At 34.6% G+C, this 16201-nt stretch overlaps 1 protein-coding gene and 1 pseudogene across 12 annotated transcripts in view; both read right to left on the bottom strand.

The window, feature by feature from the left end:
* Nucleotides 1-16201, bottom strand: part of TDRD3 (tudor domain containing 3) — a 181991-nt gene that overhangs the window by 27282 nt on the left and 138508 nt on the right. For all 12 annotated transcript variants that reach the window (XM_058437965.1, XM_058437964.1, XM_032150984.2 and 9 more), the window contains one exon: nucleotides 11220-11345. In XM_058437965.1, the coding sequence (XP_058293948.1) occupies nucleotides 11220-11345 (126 nt within the window). The remainder of the gene's footprint in view (nucleotides 1-11219; nucleotides 11346-16201) is intronic.
* LOC116467748 (U2 spliceosomal RNA) lies at nucleotides 15743-15813 on the bottom strand (annotated as a pseudogene).

Here is a 16201-nt window from a genome sequence, read left to right as displayed (position 1 = left end):
CACGCATAAGATGAATAAAAAGGTAAACACTCACATAGAAAACAAAATAAAAGAGGAAGAGAATGAGGAGGAGGAGCTTAAAGAGAAAAGAGAAACAGAGGGAGAACAAAAAGGAAGAGAATAAACAGTTCACCTAAAACAGACCGAAAATTTAGAGTAAGTACCAATACTCTCAACCCCTTGATATGTCTCCTTTTTCCATTTGCTTTAATACTTCAATTTCATATTCTAAGAATCTAATCAAGTCTAACATTCTTTTGGGTACTGATGGTCAAATTCATGATTTCCTAATAATAATATTTATATTATCTGATCACCTTAAGAGAAAAAAAATACATTCGTGTACATTCTCCACATTATTTTCAGCCTTATTAAGTCTTTTCAAGATAAGATGGTTACTAGTGTCCTAACTCATTCGTTAAGTGGTACCAAAAAAAATGGTTACCAACACTTAAAATTACATGTCCCTAAATTTTACAGTTTGAATCATACTGAACTAAAATTAAACTGACTTCTAATATGTTGCTTTGTATAATAAACTAATAATCATGACCAAGAGGGTTGACCCTAATTTCCTAATTACACAATCTGGGAAAAGTGAGCATAATCAGACATGATAAAAGACACCAATAAAAGGTTGTTAAATAGAAGTTTTTGAAAAGTTAATATTGGGCTTCCCAAATTGCTTCCTAAATTATCTCATTCACTTAACATGCTGTTATCATGTAAAACTATAATCAAGACCCATGCCAGCAATTGTTCCTAGACTGGTACCATCTCAGTGTCATGGTAGCCTTAACAATATTAGGTGGCTTCTGAAGGGAAGAAAACATACCTTCAACTTCTCTTATATCCTTTAAATCCCTTGAGCATATAGACCAATCTATTTTTTTTTTTTTTTTTTTTTTTTTTTGAGACAGAGTCTTGCTCTGTCGCCCAGGCTGGAGTGCAGTGGTGCAATCTCGGCTCACTGCAAGCTCCGCCTCCCGGGTTCACGCCATTCTCCTGCCTCAGCCTCTCCGAGTAGCTGGGACTACAGGCGCCCACCACCAGGCCGGGCTAATTTTTTGTATTTTTAGTAGAGACAGGGTTTCACCGTGGTCTCGATCTCCTGACCTCGTGATCCGCCCGCCTCGGCCTCCCAAAGTGCTGGGATTACAAGCGTGAGCCACCGCGCCCGGCCAGACCAATCTATTTTTCTAAAGTAGCTTTGGTACAAAAGGAACTCAAAGAATATTTGTTGAAAAGCTATCATATTAAACTGTCATGTACAGGCTTGGTGTCTGAAGAAGGACTTTTCAGTAACAAAGGTGACCACCAGGAGCATACCATCATTCAATAAATAATTACTCATCTCCTTCCACTGTTTTAGCTAACAACCCAGTTCATATACTAACTTAAAATTCTGATACTATCAAGATTTAAAAGAGAAGGTACTTATAGTATACATCTATTGATTATTTATAGAGTTCCTTTGCATGAACTCACTTTGAGATCTCTCAAGTGAGCTCTGGAGTTTGATACGGAGTATCACAACTCATCTGATTTATCAACTGGTATCAGGAAAGTAAGAATAGGAGATCAAGAGCAGTTACGTACTAATAAGAGTTTGTTTGTTAGAAGGTTCTGAATAACAAGCTTTTAATGAATTAATATACTATTCAAAGGCTTCAGAGACAACACAGTAGCCTATTAATAAAAGAGCAATATAAATGTTGATACAAAGTAGAAATTGTGGTCTTTAAGGAGGCCTCTTCTCCATTTAAAAATGTACACATACCCAATGGAATTTACTAGTTTTGACAATTTTTTCTTTTCTTTTTTTTTTTTTTTAAAGAGATATGGTCTTGCTTTGTTGACCAGGCTGGAGTGGAGTAGTACAGTCATAGCTCACTGCAAGCTTGAAGTCCTGAGCTCAGGCAATCCTCCCATCTCAGACTCCTGAGTAGCTGGGACTATAGGTTCATACCACCTCACTTGGCTAATTGTTTATTTTATTTTATTTTTGTAAAGTCAGGGTCTTGCTATGTTTGCCCAAGCTGGTCTCAAATGATCCTCCTGTCTTGGCCTCCCAAAGTGTTGGGATTATAGGCATGAGCCACCATGCTCAACACAACACTTTTTTTTATTTAGTAGCCAATGCTAGCTTAACAACAGAAAAAAAAAAAAAAAAAAAGGAATTTCAGGTTTTGGCTTAGACTAGATTATTGTGGAATAACAAATACAAAACCCAAAGAAATGATGAAAATACCTCACTGCTGGGACATATAAACTTCATGTAGGTAAGAATGTTATCAGGTAAGAATCACAAAAAAAACCCAGCAATATTACAAAAACGATAACGGGAGTCTTCATAAATAACAATTTCTGAAAGTTAATATATAAAAGTTTCCAGAATTAGTTAAAATAAAATTAAAAGATCAGTGAGTTGTATATAAATTATATGTAAAATAAAATCTTTATTTGTATGCAATAAAATAGTATTACTAATGGCACAAGTACTTAAAAGGGACAAAATTTCAGGAATATATTTTGTCTTCTACTCACAGAAAGGAAGAGGCTTGGAATGTGATTGAGGAAAAATTGCTGTTTATATATTTAATCTCTATTAATAACATAAAAATACCATATTATTAGAGGTTTGGAAATTCTAAAACAATGTATTCCAGAGATAAATCTTTACCCATGTTATGGATGAGAAATTTAAAAACTAGAAAGATAAAAACAAATAGTTAAGATGGTTTCCAAGTATTTCCTGTAGACATTGTATAATAGGTTTCATACAGGAAAAAAAAATTCCATGAGAAAATAACTCTGTGAAACACATACATTATATATCTCTCTTGGAGATTTAAAATACATATTAACTTGTTATTGACTCAAAGAAGTCCTGTAATCAAAAAATGTACTTAAATTTTTTTAAATCTAGATTTTCCAAATTTGTTTAACCATGAAGTGGAACTAATGTCCTCAGAACATACTTTAGAAAACCCCAAGCAGGGTGGACGAGGCAAGAATAATTATGTACAAAAAAATAATTTTTGTATTCTTATGATGGTCTGGGTTGTTTACTAGAACCTCTTCATTATGTTTACTCTTATTAAACTATATGAGTTTTTTAAGGCAAATAAAATGTACTCACTGTTGTAGTACTTCCTTTCCCTTCTGAATGGCGCTCTCAGCCAATGACAGGCAACTAAAAGAGTTATTTCAAGCCAAAATGTAAAACTCTTGCCAGTGGTTCCCAAGTTTAATGGAGCTGGAAGCTCTATAATACCAGAATATTTCTCACAGGGAAACAGAACAACTCCACTCTTTTACTAGAGGTATGACAGTGAAACCCATTATACATCATTCTAGAATAAACAGCACAGGTCCAGTAAAGTTCAATAAATTAAGATCAGTAGTAAGGGTAGCCCATATACATCAAAAGATACCACTCACCAGAGGTAAAAAGAAAAAGAAATTTAAAAATTAAAAGGCCAAAAGGATATAATGTTTATGAAACAATGGAAATTGAGAGATGACTCATAAGACGATAAAAGTAAGACTAAAGAGAAATCGTATTAAGCAGAGACATACATAGGATTTAAAAAGAGAATGAACAACTGACAACTCATTACGGTATGCAATCAAATATGTATCATAAGTCCACTTTTAGTCCATCACCATTAAGGTTCACCATCACTAACTATAAAAGAGAGAAGCTGCACTGAGGGAGTTCCATCTGAAAGGGAATAAAGTCTATGGTAAAATGAGCAATATTACTTTTCTGCTTTTTTAGATGCAGATGAAAGCAGCTCAGAAATTCATCAGAAACTGAAACAGGTGTGTGTGTGTATTCAACAAGGATGCCTTTTCAATTTGTACAAAATCTTTAAAATATATTGACATGAGTGTCAAGATATATGCCCAATAGAAGACTAACATCTCTGAGAACATAGAAATAAGACAAAACAAAAATATCCTTCAGATCCACTTATTTTACTACTTTATTTCTGTGCACTGAGTATATTAGCAAGTCTTCTACATATATTTGCAAAATAATGGTAAAATTCAGTACAGTCTAAAATGACAGCTTTAAGAGTATCTATAAGTAAAGTAAATGAAAAGATAAAATTTGCACTTCCAGGAGAACAAGTTTTAGGACTATTGAACAAAAAGTATCTAAGGGAAATATAAGATCACCTGAACAATTCCAGCCCCGTTCAGTTGTGGCTCTCACCCATGATGCTTCCTTAAGACTGCTGAATGAAGGAGGCCGGGAGCAGTGGCTCACGACTGTAATCCCAGCACTTTGGAAGGCTGAGGCAGGTGGATCATCTGAGGTCGGGAGTTTGAGACCAGCCTGACCAACATGGAGAAACCCTGTCTCTACTAAAAATACAAAATTAGCCGGGCATGGTGGCGCATGCCTGTAATCCTAGCTACTAAGGAGGTTGAGGCAAGAGAATTGCTTGAGCCCAGGAGGCGGAGGTTGTGGTGAGCTGAGATCGCGCCATTGCGCTCCATCCTGGGCAACAAGAGCAAAACTCCCTCAACAAAAAAAAAAAAAAAAAAAAAAAGACTATGCTGAAGGAAAAATCAGTCTTTTATATAATATTGGATATACATGAATGAAAAATCAATCTATTATATAATATTGGATATACAGGTAAAGTATCATAAATATACTTCTTAATTAACCAATGCCATATATTCAGAAGTCCATACTTTAGGTTACCATTAATAAAGGGGAGATTTAGGTGATAAAAGATTACTGTAATAGCTTCTGGTATTATTCATGTATACAAAAAAAAAAAAAAAAGAATGCTGTGGACTGGGCAAGGTGGCTCACACCCATAATCCCAGCACTTTCGGAGGCCAAAGCGGGCGGATCACCTGAGGTCAGGAGTTCAAGACCAGCCTGGCCAACATGGTGAAATCCTGTTTCTACGAAAAATACAAAAACTAGCCTGGAGAGTGGCAGGTGCCTGTAATCCCAGCTACGAGGGAGGCTGAGGCAGGAGAATCACTTGAACCCAAGAGGCAGAGGTTGCAGTGAGCCAAGATCGTGCCACTGCCCTCTAGCCTAGGTGACAAGAGCAAGGCTCTGTCTCAAAAAAAAAGAAAGAAAGAAAGAAAGAAAGAAAGAAAGAAAGAAAGAAAGAAAGACAAAAAGAATGCTGTAGATGTTTCAAATAGTTATGCTAACCTAATATTTAATATTTTTAATCTAGCATTTTCCAAATTTGTTTAACCATGAAGTGGAACTAATGTCCACTTAGTAATAGTTAAATAATTTGAGGCTTAAATTATTTTATGAATTGTAATTAAAGTTAGAAACAGATGCATTATTATTAAAATAACTTTAAAAAGAGTGACAGCATGTGTTAGGTAATATCCTGCCATGTTATTTCACTTTGGGATTGACTTCACCATCAGAAAAATGAAACATGAAATAATAACATAATCTATACTTTCATTACTCAATAAAGGAAAACTCAGAATACCCAGAAACCTTTTAAATATGTTTTTACATATAGTTTAGATTATAATATGTTATTATCAGATATTAGAATTCAAACAATACTTTGTACAGATTATTAAAATAGCATACTATTTTCTTAGTATTAATTTAAATGGTCAATTAAAATGTCCCCTTTGAATAATATAGCTAGATCAAAACTAAACCTCAAGTTTTTCATAATATTCCGTTAGGCTTAGCTATCACAAACTGAATTTGGATTTAAGGGTTAGATACGAATAAATTTTAAGGTAACATTTATGCATATGGAATACATTTATGAATAAATGCTCTGTCCTTCTGTGTCAGCAGTTTTTATATCTCCAGCAAAGTGTTTTTGTATAATCCGCAAACTCCCACAAAAATGGTAAAAGGCTGGGTGATAGATGAGGAAGAAATAAATAAAGTTCCATCTAACACAACCAAACTTTACTAAAAGAAAGCTTAAAGATACTGCATGGAATCCCTAAGTTCCATGTACCATGATTTGAAAATTATGTTCTTAAATGGGGCTAAACTAGCCATAGAGTTTCCTTCTGATTTACTGTTGTTTATATTGCAAAAGAAAATGAGCACTGCTCACATGGCGATCTCTGCAAGTTTCCCAAAATACGTGTGGTAGAAGAAGATGTACTTCAGTGACCTTAACCAGTAAGTATGAAAAATTATAACCGCTAACTTATTTAAGAACTTATCAGTAAAAATGAAAAATCTTCTGGACTAGGGTCACATAGGTGCTTGTATTGTTTACTAAATACTAATTGGCAAAACCGTACTGTTACATAATTCTAATCCTCCTTTGAGGTCAACGGTTTTAATAAGAATTATTCTTTTTAATATCTACTATGATATTTTATTATCAAATGAAACTAGATGGCGCCTAATTTTATAACTATGACATTAAAATTACTAACACGACCTATATCTAGGACTCATTTTAAACTCATTACTGTATGTATCACAACTCTCCATCACCCTCCTCATTAGAATTATGGAAGATTCTATTTTTCTTTTTAATATTATAATAGTGATGGAATAATTTATAGCTTCTTATTAATATTATTTGAATTTGAAAAGGTAACTTTCAAATGTGCTTCCCAGGATGACATTATAAAATAAATTGTATACAAAGTTACTTCAAAACTAAAACTTGAGATTAACAGTTCTTTATTTTAAAGTATGCTAAAATGAAAATATATATAATTATCATAAAAAAAGAACCCAAAGGCCGGGCACAGTGGCTCACGCTTGTAATCCCAGCACTTTGGGAGGCCGAGGCGGGCGGATCACGAGGTCAGGAGATCGAGACCACGGTGAAACCCTGTCTCTACTAAAAATACAAAAAAAAAAATTAGCCGGGGGTGGTGGCGGGCGCCTGTAGTCCCAGCTACTTGGAGAGGCTGAGGCAGGAGAATGGCGTGAACCCGGGAGGCGGAGCTTGCAGTGAGCCGAGAATGCGCCACTGCACTCCAGCCTGGACGACAGAGCGAGACTCCGTCTCAAACAAAAAAAAAAAAAAAAAAAAGAACCCAAACCCTCCTAAAGACACATTTTACTTTTTAAATACATAAAATATATAAGAACTTTTTAAAGAGATACAATTCTTTAAGTTATGCTTTCTTCTTCCACATTAATTTTATCTTTAAACTAATATGGAATAATAACCTATAATTATTTAAATTAAAACTTCAGTAAGTAAGATTTTCTCTACTCATATTTTGTTTAAAGCTTCAAGAAGAATTCAGACCCTAATTAGATATTTCAGTTTGTTTCATATAATAAAAACTATGACTTTCTTATCTTTGTGCAGAGGGCAGGGATTTTTGTGTTTTATAGACTTACATATACCCTCACCTAGAACAGTGCCCAACACCTAAGAGATGTACTAGATACATAATGAATATTTGTTGAATAAATGAGTATTCTACAGAAAAACACTTAAGATGGATGATCACCTAAAAGACAGTAACAATTTGCCTATCACCTTCCAGAATTACTGGCCAAGATGATGTGTATTGTATGTTAAGGTCTTAGAACTAACAATTACCCACACAATAATCATTTTTCTAGTTGAAATAATAGCTGAACAATGATCATTTCCTGATACCAAGAAGCAGATACTATGAACTTTTAAAAAGAAAGTTTAGATATCAGCACACTGTCAAACACTTCTTAGGATATAAAAGTCTCAATATAATTCAGGTCATTAATATATATGGAAAATGAGGACCCAACAATGTTTTCCCAGGTTTAGGAGAGCAATTCAGAAGCAACACAAAAAGTTTGCCTGACCAGCAGCACCAGAGTATTTTACAAGCTTCCAAATTGTCTGTGGCATCTTTTTACTGGTTTCCTGGAATTCGTCTTAGAGTTTAAAAGAAGTAATTTGGAAAGGGCCTGAGGTAAACACAAGTAGCAGGTTTTCTTTGCCCCTAATGTTTTCTCATACAGTGGTAGGAAATAGAAAATAATCTGTTTTTGTCCATATATAATTTTACTAGTAAAATATGACACTCCATAATGCTTCATTTACTTTGCTAAAATAAGAAAAATCCTACAATGTTCAAAGAACTCATTTTTTGAGATAAATAAGAGCATTTATCCAGTTAATTATGAGCTGTGCATCTCATGTGTGTTAACTAGAAAGTTCACTGCAATAAAGACATCAAATTAAGATAGAATACCTTAAGATAGACAAAAAAAAAAAAAAATACAGGTGAACTCTAGCTAGAATAAATAAATCAGGGATGACAACAAAAGTTTGGTGAATCATTTTGAAGATAATTAGTATTTAATCATAATCAAAACACACATTTTGGCCATATAAATGTGTACTCAAAGACCCCAACATTAATACTTTCAAAATATTTCAAAAATATACTCCCCGTGTATGTTCTGGAAGTAAAAATACATATCCACACAAAAAAGAGAAATAAATATTTGGTCTACTGACAAATTTAAGGCAAATAATTTCTAAATATCATGAGAAAAACATTAACACTTAGATTTAAAGTATTAACTTGATTTTTATTTTAATTTTCCATACAACAAGCTACTAACTTAGTCATCGAGTCACTTCATATATCATGCTTTTTATTTAATGATTTATGCTTGTACTTTTAAAAGACAACACAAGCAACTAATTTTCTACAAAGGCTTTTGGCTTATATGCAGGCTTTTTTGACTTTTTCTGCAAACTAGTTTAAAAAAATCTTCACTAAATGATCACTGCTACATTTAGGAAAACAAGAGTTTTCCAAAATCTTGTGGCAATACAAACATAAATCTTAATGAAAGATACAATACCATTTCACAATAAAAAAAAATTGTAGTGCACATATATAGTGCACAAGTTAAAAAATTAAAAATTCCACAATCCATAGTGTAATTGTGCTAAGGCCTCTCTAACCATTTCCCTGCAGCTTTGCAGCCCTTTAATTTTTCTAGTATGACTTACCAGTTACAGTTACCTTCTTATTGGTACAGTGAATGTTTCATTTTTTGATAATTTTGTACATTTTTCACTTAAAACTTGTTACGGTTTCCTCTTACCAAAATTTTTAAAAAGTACTCAAAGACCCCAACATTAACACTTTCAATACTCTGATGGGCTCAGAGAATTCTATATTAACTCTACATTGCATGTACTGACAGCAACACAGACTATATTTCTTCAGGGTTTTTTTTACATCTATATGCACACAAATATTTTTTAAAATAGAAATAGGTCGAGATATGTTAAGCTGGTGGCCTCTATATTTCGAGGAGATATTTCTCTCAACTAATTATTTATGCAGATAAAGAAGAAAGACTGATCACAATGTGCATGATCCAGAGATGTATGTTATAGTAACTTATGCAAATTCATAAAACATCAACAACCACTTGATTATAAAAGTAGGAGAAAAGAAATACCAGAATCTCTAAAAGATTTAGTGATTCTATCCTGCTTCTTTCTGTAAAATATTTCAAATATTTTATAAAAGATTTCTAAGTTGACTGCAGAAAAAGAAAATAGGTTAATAAATGACATAATAAAGGATAAATATTCACAAATAAGTAGGAAGAATATGAAAGTATTGCTGTAGTTCAGAACAGAATCATTAAATGAGCTGTATACCTGATAAATTTATTGTCCAGCTAAGTTTATACAGACCTAAAATCAAGGATAAAGCAATGAGGACTCTTAAGGGAGAAATAGGAAAAGTCACTGACTGTAGAAAGAAAATGATCACTTCAGGACCAAACACCTCTGAATAGAAGAGCTACAGTGAGGAATAAGAAATGTGCTCATCAGCTATGGCCACCCTGGAACAGCAAAAGGAAGGAGAGAAGAAACCACGTAAGAAAACCACATTTTTCTTTAGGGAGAGAAGAATAAAATTAATCTCTTATTAAGTATTCTAAAAAGTAAGAAGTAAATAAGAATTGTATTTTGAATCTTTGACTGCTTTGGCTAAAAACAACTGGGAACACAATAAATAGCAAAACAGGACTCAACTTCTAGAAATACAGATTCAATAAATAATTACTTTCATCATCAAAACTAGATTGAAATGTGTGTATTAATGGAAAAGAGAGAATGAAAATAGCCATCATATGAGAACCTCTCAGAAGAGTAAAAATATAGTTACACCAAGTTTCTCCAAGAAAGATGTAAATTAGATATTGATGATTTGGTGTTTTTAGGCAAACAAAAAGGCAAAAAATAAAGATCCATGGCCCAAAACATTATTACTACTATTAAGTTTTTTGTTTTTCTGTTGCCGTTTTATTTATCTTTTTGGAAGGTAGAGAAGGGGTACCACTGAAGATATGACAGAAAAACTTTAGAAGACCAAAACTAAAAGCAGTTCATGAGAAAACAATGTACCCTTCATTGATGAAGGTTACTCTGGATGATATAATTTTCTAGAATATTTTGCTATTTTAGGAAAATACCAACATATTTGTTGATATTGGCTTATAACCATAAATTTATTAACAGCTACTCATAAATTAAAGAAATGAAAGAAGTATGAAAAACTTCACAGAGCTAATTCTAATATGTATTCCTGTTTTTGCCTAAATGTAAGAATTAATCTATATAAAATCACATAAGTTCTTTATCAAATGGACTCCATGAGTCAGTAAGTTCTAAGTTACATCATCAAAGTTATCACACAGCTTTGACATAACATTTGGTAACAAAACTACTCCAATAATTAGCAAACAGATACTTTATAGTTAATTTGTACATATATACGTCAATATATATGCAGTAAATGCAGTGTAAAATTGTATATAACTTAGTGGTTTTTTTAATTTTACCTGTAACTAAAATAATAAATGATATATGCACATCCAACAGAGATTTGAATTTGACAACTGCTGGATATAATTTAGTAAAATTCAAAGTAACAAACTGGGAAAAAAAAAATATGCATAAAAACCCATTTCACATGTACAAATTTTTAGCAAACATGTAAATAAGGGCACCTATTTCCAAAGCATAATACAACAAAACATTATACAAGAAAAGTAATTCAATGCATTCATTTTTATTGTAGTTCAGTGTAAGCATTGAATTAAAATCTTACTTTAGGGGTAGCCAGTTATAAGTAAATTCAAAATATTATTCCACTTGCACATTTTGTACGGCTATCTAATTCTTTAGAGCTATATATTTTCTTCAAAATAGTTTATGCCTTTGTACAGAATATGTATCACGTACCCATGCCTCTGTTTGAATGGGCTTGATATTGCTCAGTAGCACCTCTTCATAGTTTCCGTAGTCAATGAATTTAACAACTGCTGTCATACCCGAAGAATGGAGGGCTTCAACTTCCGCCCGGTAAAACTGAGGAGGCAAAAAGAGTTTTAAATATGACAATTGGTATTGTCTATAAAGGGCAATATTTGAGGGAAATGTAAATTCTTAAAGTGTTCCAATGTGTAATATTCTTTAGAAGGAAACTTGCCTTTGGAACCCTTTCGACTAACATTAGTAAGACAATTCTTTATTTTATTTTTTTTTTTGAGACAGGGTCTTGCTCTGTCACCCAGGCTGGAGTGCAGTAGCAAGATCTTGGCTCGCTGCAACCTCCACCTCTCCAGCCCAAACGATCCTCCCATCTCAACCTCTCGAGAACCTGGGACTACAGGCGTGTGCCACCACACCTGGCTAATTTTTTGGTATTTTTTGTAGAGATGGGGGTTTCACCATGTCGCCCAGGCTGGTCTCAAACTCCTGAGCTCAAATGGGGATTACAGGCACGTGCTACCACACCTGGCTAATTTTTGTATTTTCAGTAAAGACAGGGTTTTACCATGTTGACCAGGCTGGTCTCGAACTCCTGACCTGAAGTGATCTGCCCGCCTCTGCCTTCCAAAGTGCTGGGATTACAGACATGAGCCACTGCGCCCACCCAATAATAGTATCTCTTAAGAGGTTCACTAAAATTAGAAAATGCTAAAGGCAACAAACATTCATATTTTTCACATCCTTCTAAAAAATGAGTTACCCTCAAAATAGTTGGTTTTTAACTAGTATATTTAATATTACAAAGGTATTAAGTGAATCCACAGTGTTTCCTTTCCAGGTCTGAATGTTAGCAAGTTTAGAGACATGATGCTGTACTTCTCATCTTAGAATTCTTATTATACCTTCCTATCTCTCCCCTCTTCCTTTATTTCTTAGCCCCACACTTTTGTGTTCTGTGAATTGTTCTGAGTTGCCAAATTATGCCAGTTCAGGTAAATTAAACAAACACTGAATCATGCTATATCTTAGCATGACTAAGATATATGTATTTTTGACTTACGATATTTTCAACTTATAAAGGGTTTACTGGGATATAAACCCAATAAAAATGCTAAAATCTATATTTATTCTACCAGTGAAGACTTTAACTAGGAGGAATGACATAGTCTAAGACCAGGATCACAGTGGAGGCAATACTGAGGACAAATTTAAAAGGAATAAAGTTTCAGGCAAGGAAACTAATATGGAGGTTGTTGTAATATTCCAGCTGAGGAAAAAAATAGCTGAACTAGTTTAGCAGTCTACAGGAAGAACTTTCCAGAAATTCCCAAATTCTCCTATGGAAATGAAGCTAGAAAGAAGGCAAGATATTGTGAGGAAATTTTTTAAGCAATATGTATACTAATGTATTAATTATCTCCAAAATATTACAATGCAATTAAGAAGATTATGATATCTTAATGATAGTTACACTCAATTCCTTTTCTTAAATATCTACCCTTGTCTCTGCCTAAAAAACACTGGAAAGTTGTCCATTCTTGACAAGACATTTAGAAGCTACCTCTTCAATTAGTGGTTTCAGAAGATTAACTAATTCCATCTCTTTCACAGAGTATTCTTTACCTTTTTCCCAATGGTTAAGGGTGGTGTAATCTATTTAGAGTCCACAGTTCCTCACTACAACTGAAAGCACACATCTAATCTGAATCAAAGTAGCCATCTTAGAAGATCATTCAATTACTCTAAGAATGCTCCAATCACTCAAAACACTTTGGGTACTGTTTTGTTAGGTACTGAATTGTTAGGTACTGTTTTTTAGATGCTACATGACATTTTGAACATATTCAGCAGAGGCAATAAATTTGGTACTTTGATTTTTTCACCACAGCTATTACTGATGGACAGTATTAATTTTTGTATACAATTACAATTAACATTAAACCTTTATTAACATTCGTAACAGGTATTTGGAGGCCTTTTAGTACAGCACAGCCATAACTATCTGATATGCCCCAATCACCTGGCACATAGCAGCTACTCAATTATGATTTGTTGAATATTCAATTAATATTTGTTAAAGAACTCTGCTCAATCTAATTACCTGTAGGCCTATTCTTTTTTGTTTTTGATAATCATTCATAGTCATTCATTCATTCTTTGTTTTTTTAACCATGGCTCATAACTTTTTAAAGGATGTTAGACACTGCAGATAAGTACTGGAAAGGTTCTAGAAGATGTTATTTTTTCCCAGTAAAACAGTTGTATTTTCTACTGGCAGAGAGAATATAAGCAGATATCCCTGATCCTGTAGAGAGTTGCTTTTGACTCTGAAAGGGTTGTCTGTTTTAATTTTGCAGTTACTACTCAGGGTATGATCTTTGTGGGATTTCAGTGGAAAGCCTGAGTCACTTACCAAGCCTTTCAAACATTTTGAACGTGAATTCCAATCTCTTACTTTTGCTCTTGTCGAGGTCACCAATAACCCCACATTATCCAATACAGAAAACACTTTTCCATCCTCACCTTAACCTTTCACAGGAGCATCAGATACAGTGACTATTATTTCTAAGGTAGCTACTGTCGGCTCAATAAACACTGATTTCCAATTACTTCACTTTTTCTTGCCTCCACCACGAAGGAGAAATATCTAAATATAATGAATCTCCCACTACTCAAAACAAATAGTTCCTGAATTTTGGAAAGTAGTCTGAGTTGGAAGAATAAGAATCTGGAGAGTGAAGACCACCTGCATCTGCTTTTCAAGCCGTCCTAATAGCCAGGAAGTGGCCATGTGAAATAGTTCCAAATCTGCTGGTATTCCTGGGAAGGCTTTTGCTTTTCCAGAGAAAAAGAAAAGACACCCAGTGCTGTCTCCTCCCTTCCTTCCAGGCTTAAGTAAAGATGTGACAGAGATGCTGTTTCTAAATAATCATCATCCCAGTCACACAAAAATCTTAAAAGCCTATGCGCGGTGGCTCACGCTTGTAATCCCAGCACTTTGGGAGGCCGCGGTGGGCGGATCACAAGGTCAGGAGATCGAGACCACGGTGAAACCCCGTCTCTACTAAAAATACAAAAAAATTGGCCGAGCGTGGTGGCGGGCGCCTGTAGTCCCAGCTACTCGGAGAGGCTGAGGCAGGAGAATGGCGTGAACCCGGGAGGCGGGGCTTGCAGTGAGCCGAGATCGCGCCACTGCACTCCAGCCTGAGTGACAGAGCGAGACTCCGTCTCAAAAAAAAAAAAAAAAAAAAAAGCCTATGCCATCTAGCTGTTTCACTCTGTACTCCTCCTTATTCTATCATCAGGCAACATCTAACACTCTGCTTATACCTCATTATTTAATGAACACAAGAAGGCCTGGTTCTTGACCCCAAATCCTATAGCATCCTTAATAAAGGATCCACCCAAATCCCTAGTGTGAATTTCAATTCCTTGAAATCTTCAGTTACCTTTACTTACACCATTCCCTTTAGCCACACACTCTCATGGGCACATCCTTACTGTATCAACTGCAACCTATAAAATATTTATTTTGGGCCAGGCGTGGTGGCTCACACCTGTAATCCCAGCACTTTGGGAGGCCGAGGCGGGTGGATCACCTGAGGTCAGGAGTTCGAAACCAGCCTGGCCAACATGGTGAAACTCTATCTCTACTAAAAAAAAAAAAATTAGCTGGGCATGGTAGCGCATGCCTGTAGTCCCAGCTACTTGGGAGGCTGAGGCAGAATTGCTTGAACCTGGGAGGTGGAGGTTACAGTGAGCTGACATCATGCCATTGCACTCCAGCCTCGGCAACAAGAGTGAAACTCCATCTCAAAAAAAAAAAATTATTTAAAATATTTTTCCTCTTTTGAGTTGCTTCTCACATCCTCCCAGACCCTTTGCTCTGTAACTCCCTTACATACGTTTTTATTACCTTGCTATTGTCTTCATCCCCTCCCCATCCTACTTTTCTCATATATAATTGCTCTCTCCAGAATTAACTAATTAACAGAGTTAACAAATAATTATGAAGTCCCTATACTGTGAAAGAAGCAAGACTACAGACAAAAACCAGAGAGGCACAGTCCAGCCTTCAAGGAACTTACTATCACGGTAGTGCAAAAAGATACCAATTCAAGAACCAAAACAAAAAATATTTACAAGTTGTCATAAATTTAAAAAAGTAATTAAGGCACTGATTAAGAGAATAATGTAAGTAGGAGGATGGGGCAGGTAAAAGAAGGCTTCTTCTAGGAGGTGATGTTTGAGCCAAGCCCTCAAGGATGAGAAGAGTAGCTGATAGAAGAGCATGTTGGGCAGAAGGAAAAAAATGTGCAAAGTCCCCTTCTCTCTGATGGTCCCTCTGTCCCTTTCCCTTTCTTGCTCTCACTGTGCTGGTCTTCTATCTCTTGGCTAGGCTTTTACTTGACCCACTGTACTCTTTCTTGCCCTCATCTTCTGTCTTTCCTTCCTTCTTTCCCCTACAATTTCTTTCTTTCCCTTTCGCCACCATATAATATAAAACTAAAAATTGGTTTAATAATTTTTACACTTGATCTTAGCCAAAAGGCCGAGAAGCAATGGTTTAATAATTTTAAAATTATTATAAAATAAATAACTTATATGTTAACTTTTTTAAAAAGTAAGCTGAATGTGTACTATTTTCTTTAACTGAAAATCTGCAGAATTTCATTTTGTGCCACTCAACTGATTTTCTTCCTTGTGAATCAGGGTAATTTTACCAGAGTGAAAAGCAAACATATAATTCAGTTGATGATAAGTAAAATAAAGTTCAACTTCACATAATTACTTTTACAATACTTTTCTGGCATGTAAGCTAAAACCAAACCGAACTTAACCAAATCTTATAGGACAGATTGTCCCTAGGCATCCATAAAAATATTAAATATTTTGTTTATCCTTTATATATCTATAATCTGTTCAAAGATTTTAAACAGGTACAATAGTAG

Source organism: Hylobates moloch, unplaced genomic scaffold (assembly GCF_009828535.3).
Source record: "Hylobates moloch isolate HMO894 unplaced genomic scaffold, HMol_V3 SCAFFOLD_4, whole genome shotgun sequence".
In the NCBI taxonomy this organism is placed as follows: Eukaryota; Metazoa; Chordata; class Mammalia; order Primates; family Hylobatidae; genus Hylobates; species Hylobates moloch.
Note: the sequence above shows the minus strand (reverse complement) of the source record. Positions and strands in the feature narration are given on the sequence as shown.